The sequence below is a fragment of the Cyprinus carpio genome, chromosome A12, assembly GCF_018340385.1.
Source record: "Cyprinus carpio isolate SPL01 chromosome A12, ASM1834038v1, whole genome shotgun sequence".
NCBI lineage: Eukaryota > Metazoa > Chordata > Actinopteri > Cypriniformes > Cyprinidae > Cyprinus > Cyprinus carpio.
Genome location: NC_056583.1, coordinates 17450331 through 17461941, shown reverse-complemented (window position 1 = coordinate 17461941; position 11611 = coordinate 17450331). Strand labels below are relative to the sequence as shown.

The 11611-nt window shown below is 35.9% G+C and overlaps 1 protein-coding gene across 1 annotated transcript; it reads left to right on the top strand.

The window, feature by feature from the left end:
* Window positions 1-1322: 1322 nt before the first annotated feature.
* Window positions 1323-6411, top strand: LOC109081556 (ectonucleotide pyrophosphatase/phosphodiesterase family member 7-like). The gene is made up of 6 exons (XM_042767922.1): window positions 1323-1713; window positions 4097-4242; window positions 4344-4976; window positions 5080-5335; window positions 5701-5824; window positions 5917-6411. The coding sequence occupies exons 1-6, from the start codon at window positions 1344-1346 to the stop codon at window positions 5975-5977; spliced, it is 1590 nt and encodes a 529-aa protein (XP_042623856.1). The 5' UTR covers window positions 1323-1343; the 3' UTR covers window positions 5978-6411.
* The last annotated feature ends 5200 nt before the right edge of the window (window positions 6412-11611 follow it).

Genomic DNA, 11611 nt, shown 5'->3' with positions numbered 1-11611 from the left:
CCACTGAATAGAAACTGGACTGCAAATCTGAGGCACTGAAGATTATATAAATGAAACCTACAAGTTTAAAACTAAAACATCTGTCCATAATTTTTATATGTGCTTATCTTAAATAATATAATTATAGGAAACAGGAATTAAATACTATGAGTGAATAAAATATTTTAACTCAAACCCCTGATTTCAAAGACTATTACTTTATTCTCTTTGTTTGAGAGAGAGAGAAGTTGTGTAAAGTTTTACTGCTTTAATTTCCTGTTGAAAACAACATAAAAGCTACATAACTTGCATAATAACATAAGTTTCACATGGTCTGAAGCCATTGAAATATACTCATGCATCAAGGATGAGCAAATTATGAAGAAGAGAAAGGCCTCAAACAGAAGAAAACACCATAGAGTGGCCCAGTTAAAGTCTTGACTTCAACTAAAATTGAAACGCTTCGCAAGACCTAAAAAGAGCAATTCACACCACAGTTTTATAAAGGAGCACAGTACAAAATTACTCCTGACTGTTGTGCAGGTCTGAACCACAATTTAGAGGATTACACTAAATTAGATTAGGAACATGAAACTACATGAAACTCAAATGCATTGCCATACTCATAACATAGACATTCCTTTGGGCCACAAAATTACAATTTCAAATGTGCATCATTTCAGAAACAAAGAAGAAGAAGAATATGCATAAATATTGTGTGGTTACAAACAATGGAAATACCTTTTGTCAACAATGATCATGCATAATTTAACATAACCTGGTTAAAGAACTAGACTGTAGGACTCCATGCTGAAAAGACCAGCAGGAATGTCCAAGCTGTTGAGTGTTGGTCCAGCTGGTGAAGCTGGTTATCCAAGGAAATTGTGCCAGATAAGAAAGGCTGGTGGGAACAAAACACAGCAAGATGTGCTGATCTTTTCAGCACGGATGATTCCCAAGTTGGTTAAGATCAGAAATTAGTCAACAACAGCCCTTTACGCAGCTTCCATTCTGTAGCTCACCTTTTGTAGCACTGTCTGATTATTAAAGTCCAAATGCTCAGTTTTTTTTTTTTTTCATCCCAATTGCACAAGCATAGATAAAAACTCACTTAGGCAATGAGTCTAATGACTGGTTACACACTTATCTTTACCTTCACACAATACAGCCTTGATATAAAACACAATGTTTCATTTTATAAGCAGTGAGCTGTAAATCTTAGAAACGCTGATCAGAAAAGAGCTGTATAATTGCTTTTGTCTCATGACTTCTGATAAGACACTTGATAAGATATCAAAAGATAGCATAAGCATATAATTCATCTCATAAACATCAATAGTGTGAACTTTAGTGTGCAGAAAGGGATGGAAAAAACACAAAGACAAAGGGATCAGTCAAAAGCTGAGGCTGTTAGATCAGGAACAACCATCAGACCATCCAGAGAGAAGCAAGTTTGTTACATCAGCTGTAGTAGTGGAATACCCGTCATGTTATTGGCACTGAGTGTTTTGCTGCTAATACTCCCTGAGTCTCTCTCTGTTCCAGTCAGAGGTCACTGCACTACAGGCAAAAACAAACTGCTACTAATCAGCTTTGATGGGTTCAGGTGGGACTACGACCGAGATGTGGACACTCCAAACCTGGACAAAATGGCTGAGGAAGGAGTCAAGGCAGCATATGTCACTCCACCTTTCCTGACCATCACCAGTCCTACACACTTCACCCTGTTATCTGGTAAGGAGAAAAAGACGACAGCAATACATTTCTAATTTAAAGTAAATAGATACAAAATGCAAGTTTTAGATACATGCTGCATTCCAATAGTGTAGATATCTACGGTGAATTAGTTCTAAATCAGACCACTGAATACAGAGGTGTAAAATACTTGAGTAATTTTACTTGATTACTGTACTTAAGTATTATTTTGGGGGATTTGTACTTTATTCATGTACAATTTAAACTGGTTACCTGTACTTTCACTTGATTACATTTCTGGAGAATTTTTTTTTTTACTTTTTACTCCTTACAATTTTATTTCATCTTAAAAAGTACATTACATTTTTATTTTATCTTATGCACAATAAATATGGTTACCAAAAGTTCAAATGTGCATGCTTGATGTGAGAACCAATGATCATTGTTTTCACGCATCAAACACACACATTTCTACTTCAGTTGTGACTTTCATCAAGTAAATATCAGTAAATGTATATATAATGTATATATAGCAATTAAAGTAGCAATTAAAACTGTCAGTGAGTTTTTTTTTTTTTATCTTAATAATTATAGGATTTGCTTATTAATTAATCTAATTAGTCACAAATCATTATTTATCAATATTTGCTTAGAAAAAAAAAACTCTAAATACCTCAAATAAACAATTAAAAGATTTATTATCCTTAGACAGTGATGTTGAATAGACCACACAAAAAAATGTAGCCTTTCAAAATGTTAATGTATGTTTTAATTCTATGACTCTCCTCATTAATGCAACACATTCTTGTATTCTGTCTGGAATATGTTTTAGCCTCTGCATCACATTTTGCTATTCAAAGGAATAGTTCACCCAAAAATGATAATTCTCTCATCATTTACTCACCCTCATGTCTTCCCAGATGTTTATGACTTTCTTTCTTTAGATGAACACAAGAAAAGATTTTTAGTCTGTATAATGCAAGGGGACAGGACCACTTCAGAAACCACGCAAAGTGAACATGACGGTCAAGTTTAAAATATTGGTATTTGTATTTATCCTTACACTTAAGAATACACTGATTCATTAACAGGGGTTGTATGAGTTACTGTCTGTCATATTCATTTTTGGACGTCCCATTCACTTGCATTAAACTAAGAGAGATGATTTTTTTTTTTCTTCTAAAACTCTTACTTTGTGTTCATCTGATAAATGAAGTCATTTATTTATTGGATGGCATGTTGATGGAAAGGATAGATTTTCATTTTAATCCCTTTCCCTGTATTTGTGTGTGTGTGTGTGTGTGTGTGTGTGTGTGTGTGTGTGTGTGTGTGTGTTTCACTGTGCTGCATTTTAAATGTTGTTGCACTAGTATGTGTATGATCTGTGCATTTTGTTTCATTTTTTCCCTTTAACAAAACTTCTGTATTTCTGTTAGAAAAAAAGTACTTCTACTTTTAATACTTGAGTACAATTTAAAGTTGTATTTTTTTTATTTTTACTCAAGTATGTTTTTTGGCCAGATACTTGTACTTTTAATTGAGTAAAATTTTCACTAAGTATCTGTATTTTCACTTGAGTAAAATTTTTGAGTACTTTTTTACAACTCTGACTGAATATATACCTGCATATGTAAACATGCTAACATTTGGCATAAACATATAAAAGCCTAAACATATAAAGTCACATTATTATTATTTGAGAATTTACTTATTTTTACTTCTAAAAAATAAATTTAAAAATGTGTCTAAATGTGTCTTTGCAGCCAAGTTTAGGTTGCTCTTTGCTTGCGCGAAATTCATTGTAAAGAAATATAAAAAAAATGAATGCAGATTAAATTATGTCTGCTCTGACCACCTTAGTCCCTAGTAATCATGGTATACACAGTTGAAATTGCTGTGTAAATGCATTTATGCCACCTCTGAGCAGCATTAAACAATGTGTAAAGGCACTTAATTACCACTTCAGAAGTGCTGCTGTGCCACCTTTGCAGTGTTGGTATGAGCAAAGCATTGTTTGCAAATGCCACTTGCTTTTATATAATGCAATGAAATTTACATAATTTTTTGCTGTAAGTGCAACTTATATGTCCAAATATTTTTAGGCACACTGTGTATATATTAAGACAGAGAGAGTATAGACAATGAATGTTTAGTAAATTGACAGCTTTAGGAACACTATACACTGAGTGTTCATATAGCTCAAACATACAATCATAATGCTAGAAATGCTAATGTCATGGGTTTGAGTCTTGAAGAATGCACAAACTGATAAAACATATACAGTATACCATGAATGCAATGAAAGATGCTTTGGATATATGTAACCGCCAAATGTACAAACCCAATAAAATCTTCTGGGGAAGTCTCAGCATAACCCAAAACTCATAAAATTAATGACACTATAAAATATATATTTTCCCAGGAAGGTACATTGAGAACCATGGTGTGATTCATAACAATTGGTTCAACACAACCACACAAGAGAAGAAACAATACTACATGACACAGTTTGTGGATGAATACTGGGATAATGGCAGTCTACCCATTTGGATCACTGCTCAAAGACAGGTCGACACATCTCAAATAAGAATAAAAATACTATATCACATCCTAATATACATTTGCTTTAAATAAGATATGAACTAACTTGTAAATGTGTCCTTTCTTAGGGTAAAAAAACAGGATCCTTACATTTCCCTGGCACTGCTGCCACTTACGAGAAAGAAACAATCCAAGTGAAGGAGGTCGAACCAAGGTTTTATGACCACACCAATGAGACGGCATGGAGGGAGAAAGTGGACAAGGTCATGAAGGAATGGTTTAAAGATCAAGACTTAGATTTTGTCACTTTGTATTTTGGCGACCCAGATGAAACTGGCCACAAGTATGGGCCTGATTCACCTGAGGTCCGCATGGCAGTCAAGAAAGTTGACCGAACTGTGGGCTACATAAGGGAAACTGCTGAGAAACACGGACTCAGTGACCATCTGAATATTATCATCACAGCTGACCATGGAATGAGCACTGTCTTTAAAGGAGAGCAAGTAAAAGAGATAATACTCACCGACATCCCAGGATTCTCCTTGAAAGATTTGAAATTCCACATGGTGGACTACGGACCTTTTGGGCTGCTGTTACCCAAAGAAGGGATGCTTGAAAAGGTTTATCAAGCCTTGAAAGGAGGTCATCCAAACCTTCACGTTTACAAGAAAGAGGACATGCCTGCTCGACTACATTACTCCAAACATCCACGTATCCTACCCATCGTTCTCTACGCAGACCCAGGATATGTCATCAATGGGGTGAGTATACAGTAAACACCTATAATGGAAACAATAAATATACATGGCAAACATTGTGCTATACTGTATGTGATCATTTCATATGTTCTAAATGCTCTTCCAGTTCTACACATTCCAGACCAATAAAGGGGAACATGGCTATGACAATGAGGTCATGGACATGAAGCCTTTCTTCAGGGCAGTAGGACCAGATTTCCACAGAAACTTGTTGGTTGGACCATTTGAGACTGTCAACGTTTACCCTCTAATGTGCCACTTACTAGGGATAAAGCCAGAAATCAATGACGGGTCACTGGATAACACCCAACACATGCTGATATCCAACGGAGAGTCATGCGATTCTGGAGGCGAATCTGGAGGTATCTAAATAAAAGTAGAAATCTTACATATCCGACCAAATAATTTAAATATTTATGTTATTTAATATCTTAGAGGTCCGAGATAAGAATTACTTTGATTATTTTAAGAGGTAAAAATAATCATACTTTAGAAAATATGATCATTAAATCATAAACAATATGACAGTTAAAGACAACTTATCTTGATAGTCATCAGATGTGGTATTTTGATAAGGTATTATAAGTATTACAACTCTTCTATCCTGTCCTTCACCATATAATCCTATAAACCAATAATACATGAACCAACACTATCATCATCTTATCACAAATTGCATAAGTTACAGGTTCTCAATGTTGTTTTCTTCTCCTTCTTCTTCTTGTAGAGGTCCCCAAGTCAATTCTTCATAACGTGTTTGTTGGTCTTGCTGCTGTGGCTGGATTTTTATTGGTTGTGTTTGTTGTTGTTACATCCTACAACATGTATAAAAGATTGAAAGTGAATAAGAGGTAGGACAGTTACATTGTCTTATTTATTTATTTTTTTCACCACATTACCGATTAAAAATCTGACGTATTACTTTACCTTCACTCTCCAACAGAGCGAAAGTCATGGATGATGAGGATGAGATAAAAGCTGACTCCAAGCAAACATCGTTCTAAGAGGGACATTTACTTATTCTTGAATTGCTTGTCATTTAATACTACAAGGGGTTAAAAAAATCTGAGACCACATTGAGACAAGATTTAGGGCTTTTTTCCCTACTTAAAACCTGGACATAAAATAGATAAATAAAGTAAGCAAGTAAGTTCAAGAGAAAAAAAAATGTTTTAAGTATTTTTTCATATTTTCATATTTAAGTATTCATGTCAAGGCATCTTGAGTACAAGTGTCATCAAAAATAAAGAGGAACAGACTGTACAGTACTACGATATTTAAAAGTTCATGTACATTTTTCAATTAACCCTTCATTCATATTGTTATGCTGATGAAATGTTCCATTAAATTAGAAATGCTGAAAATATCATTTGTCATTTTAAAAAGTTGTTTTAAATTGTTTAAAAGCAAACTGCAAAATAGAAGCATTTTGACTGGTTGTCTCAGACTCTTCACTGTTGATTAATATGTAGCATATTTTATACAGTATATACTGATGCCATCTAGTGGAAATAAGTGAGTATTTTCAAACTCAAAACAAGTATGTAAAACAACTGCATCCAACTAAATACTAACTGTTAATGATGACAATCACACATTATTTACTCAAGTCTTCCAATCCCCTCGCATGCAAACTCACCTTAAACTACACACAATAGGCTGGACAATACCAGTCAGTTCTATGGAAAAACACAAAGCAGAAAAGGAGCTTAGGAGGACTAAATGACTGACAGAAGTTATCATTACACAAAGCTGCAGATTCAATGATTTATGGTGAAATCCCATCCAGTCATGTGGAATTTTCCCAAAATAAGTTTAAGTAAACAGCTCATGACAAAGAGGCACTCAGAGCAGGCTGGTATGCATAAACAGTTTGAACAGTGTGCTGCAGTGTAGCCCCCTCCAAACACATTCACACATACATACACACCAGAGCAGAGCCAGTCTGGAAATGTGGAGTCTCCCCCTGGCACGCGCGCCAGACTCCCATCCATCTTCCAGTGCAATAACATTTCTCTGTCTCTCCGTCTCTGTCTATTGCTCTACTACGGTTGCAGGACACACAGTCTTCTCCTGTCTGCAGAGATCATCCTTTATGCTGCTGGATGCAGGGTGCTTTTTAAAGCAACACAGGCTTGAATGCAGAAATTTATCACACTACAGTCAATGAGATGTCATTCAAAGGACATATTAAAGCTAAGAATATTAAAAGTTAAACTCAGTTGACAACACTTGTGGCATAATGTTGAAATCCACAAAAAAATACATTTTGATGTCCTTCCTTTTCTTTCAAAAAAGTAAACAACAGGATTACAGTAGGGTGCTTACAATGGAAGAGAATGTGGCCAAATTTTAAACTTAAACAATGTCCATTTTAGATTCCTTGTGGTGCTAGTGTAGTTTATTAATATTATGCATTGTTAGTGTACTGTATTTTATTAATATTTTTGAATGTTTTCTTTATTTATTTGTATTTAAAGTTTTAGCTAAATTTATTTTTTGTTTGTTTTATAAGTTTTTTTTTTAAAGGTCTATATAGTTTTCATTCATTTTTCAGTTTTAGTTATTTTAGTACATCAAGTTAAACTACATGAAAATTAAAAATGTTGCCTTGGCAACAAGCTGAAATAAAATAAGTTTTAATTTTATAAATATATATTATATTTAAATTAACGTTCATTTTATTTCAAGTAGCAACATTTTTTATGATTTTAGTTTTAGTATACTATAATAACCATGATGCATTTTTTTTTAGGGATTTTAGTGAGAAAAATCACTTACTTAAATCGCTTACTAACCTTTTCTATAGTTATATGCAGTTACTGTATATGGAATGATATATGCAATTTTACAGCTTAATCAACATAAAAATGAAACCATAAAATTGACTAGAACAACTTTTAGTTTTAATATAATTAATGTAAGATCTTTTATAAAATTATAAGCTGCTCATTGCTGCTTTTAAAGCCTTCAAAAAATTGGCCCAATGGCTTCCATTGTAAGCATCTCACCATTATATCGTTAATTGCATTTTTAAAGAAATTAATTGAAATTTTGTGGAATTTCAGTGGAGCTTATACTGAATATGAAATGTTCCCTTTTGTCAATACACACATGTATCCTTTTAAACTTCACTCAGTTTTGGATCTGTCAGTAATGACAGTTAGGAGACAAGTGTTAACTGCTGTGCTTCCTCTTGAGACCTTGTTATGACTGTCGTTTTGGCCGGTCATAGTGTAAACACTTGGGAATTTCCCTCTGAAGACCTACATAGCACTTTTATTCTATCACAACATGTCAGCTTCTAACCAGGCCTCTCTAATATTCTCTGCTCTCATCCATTATAAGCTGTGAGAGCACATGTCAAACAGCCACATTCTTCTGAGCGGATTTTCTCCTTCTCTCCGACTATTCACATGTCTGCGATACTCAGCATTTAGAAGCACGCTTGAGCCGGGAAACAAGCATGTTTACATCTGAGGCTTAACAAACGTGCTGAGCTGAAGGGAATGCAGAACTGAATATCAAGAGGATCATGTGGACTATTTTTCCAGAGCTATTTCAAGTTCATAGTGTATTGCTTTTTTGAGTGCCGCCTTTATTCCACTCAATGGGCAGAATATACTAAAATAGTCACCTTTAATTTGAACAGTCATATAAATTGAAATTCAAATATAGAGCCTTTTTATTGTGGTCTATCCAATAAAACCCTCAGTGGATGAGGTTTGAAACCATCTAAACTATTTCACAAGGACAGGGCAAGATGCACTGGTGGTCTTGGTCAAACGCCATGTCTTCCTGTGGCCTTGTCTCGCGGGGACGGACAAGAATCATGTCGCCTCGCACTCTGGTGAGACCTCGTAGCGGCTTGCAACGACAGATTTACTCTATCAAGTTCTGTGGTACAGCCGCCTGGCTCTGTACACCAGCACACCTCTCTGACATACCTGTCAATGTGGTGTCACTGCACAGAAAGTGCACCATGCTTTCTTCTCAAACGCCGCTATGGTGGCAATGACTGAATAAATACATATATTTACTCACTCACTCGCTCGCTCGCTCAAGAAGTTGTTATGATGAGTTATTTTTTTGTGATGAAAGGAGTTAATCCATGATAACTTCTCCTCATGCCAGCATGGGTGCAGGTCTCTCCTCCAATGCTTGCCTCATGCTTTCATGCCTGCCAGGTTGAATAACTCAAATGTAGCTGCAAGATTTAGGAGGTAATATCTATGTAAAGAGGGAAATGGTCTCAACGGTAAAGCCATAAATCTGTCATTCCAACTTTGATGGATAGACGCTTCAGAATCATTCTCACAAAGCAGCCGAACACAAAAGCTGCCATTCGTCTGTGTCATATATGGTTTGGTTTTATGTATTTGTGTGAGCAGTGAATGTACAATATGGCTTTAATACTTAAGATGCTTTTTGCAATGTAAAAACAAATGATGTTTTCTATGTAACATTATTACAGATGGAAGAAGGTTTAATCAAAATCTGGTTATGGATTCTCGTGTATATTAACAGTCAAATCAGAGTACAATGAGTCATGTGCTAAATGAAGCCAAATCTCCCTGAGATTGAATAAAGTACAAATTAACCAATAGGGCAACTGGCCATATATGCCCAAAGGCCTATGACCACTTCACCTGACCATCATAAAACAAGCCAGTTAAGCTGACTTAGTGTACAATGTAATATAGGCTAATTAATCCATTTCTTTGTGGATGTGATGTGAAGGGTGCTAAACAGCCTCTCAGTCAAATATCTGTGTTTCTAAGTTTTAGAAATCATACATTTTTAGCGATTCATACTAGCTAGAGACAAAAATGGTACAGCTGTTTGGTGTCCGACCCGTTTATGGATTTACTTAATTAATCCGAGTTCTTATATGGACCACTGGGGGGCGCGTCGTGCTTGGCAGAAAGACAGGGGATGCTAGACATGTCTATGCTTCATGGTACGATGGCATTGATCACTTCATTATAAATTATCACGACTGATCTAAAGTGATTCTGATGTGTCCTTCTGGTTGAGATATACATCTAGAAGAAAATGAATGCTGCTAAAAGAGGTTTGATAGAGTTTGATTAAATTTTGGTTGAAATATGTGACATGAAATCCAAGTGCAGTTCTTCTCCATGCCTTGTCTTAATGCTTTCATTAATATATTATACTAACTCTTCATGGTTATACTAATATTATACAAATATATTTATGTATTAGTCTATTAAGTCAGTATACATTCACTGAATAAGGGTCAGGCCTGAGTCAGACATGACAGCCTGACGGATTCTAATACAATAAGATAAACCATTTGTTACATGTTTGTTTTGTTTGGCGGTGAAACCCAAGAAAAAGAATAAAAGATGAATTCATTTCGAAAATTGGATTAGAAATTCTCCTGCCACCTCTATCCATCAACAACGCCACTCGTTTACTTTGGAAAATGCAGCGAGACATTTAATGGCAGTATTCTTTACGACTCTTCACATCTTCTGTTACACCGCTTCTCATGTTAAGAAAGGCTGTGATCCATAACATTTCAGTCCTGAGCCTGCATTTGGAAATAAATAGTGGGGCTATCATTCATGAGGAATTCTAAACTTTGATTCCATTACATATGCAGACACAAAAACATGCACTCACATGCTGTCTCACCCAACACACACACACATACACAAAGCAATGCTCATGTGCAGAGGCACACGCGAGAGTGGCGCCACAGTCTGCTGGGTGCATTTATTATGGATCAGCTTTGCCAATACTTTCAACACCAGTCCAACCTCCTTCAAACAGCCACAGGCCGATACGTGATGGATCCCGCTTTTGCGTAGAGAATCAATGCAGGACAAATAGTTCCTACTTCGGCCCCTGTCAGTGCCGCCATCAAAAACACCTCTCAGTCCAACTCCTAAATTATGTGAGTAATTGATCTGGACAGCGAAAGGCTGAGATTTTGGGCCTTGGCTGTTCAGTTTGCCACAGATTTCCCTGGTGGCTCAGTTGTTGAGCTCTTGATGAGCTTCTATGATGTTAATTAGCTTGAACACAAACAAAATACTGTTTCCATGAGGACTGAAGGTGATCTATTCCACCTCATTACAAATTAAACCTCTATACATTCATCTAATCTCCTGTAAATATCTATTGCAGCAGCCGAGCATGACGACAGCACTGTGAAATTTCAAACCGAGGAACCTGATCTACACTTGAAAATATTGAGAACGAAGCATACGGGTGGCAACTGCGTACACAGAGATTTGTCTTTCAGTAAAGGATTAAAATGTTTGTTCAAAGCGTTATGAATACAGAAAAAGAGATCCTTCCTCTGCTACGGGAACGAGCCCGTTCTTTACAATATAGACAAAGATGGGTGGAACGATGGCACAGAGCCCACATTGGCCTGGCGATTGGGGGAAAATTATAGGGCTACGCTGCCAATTTCTTAAGAGGAAACAAAAAAAGCAAGGAGGAACAAAAGGGAGATGAAGCTTGCGGTTTGATTAAACCTCAGTTGAGTCAAGTATTTACCATCCCTCATGTTTGTGTAGTGTTTTGGAGGGGGAGAAATGATGAGAACTTGAGCTCAGACTGAAGGCTGAAGGGGTTTTAGGCATTTCTATCTGTCAACCTTG

Bases quoted from the DNA above. Each gene is read 5' to 3' on its own strand.
- LOC109081556 (XM_042767922.1), top strand. From the start codon at position 1,344: ATGGAAAAAACACAAAGACAAAGGGATCAGTCAAAAGCTGAGGCTGTT. The intron at 4,243-4,343 runs GTCGACACATCT...GTCCTTTCTTAG, and splicing joins GGATCACTGCTCAAAGACAG to GGTAAAAAAACAGGATCCTT. The intron at 5,336-5,700 runs GTATCTAAATAA...TTCTTCTTGTAG, and splicing joins TTCTGGAGGCGAATCTGGAG to AGGTCCCCAAGTCAATTCTT.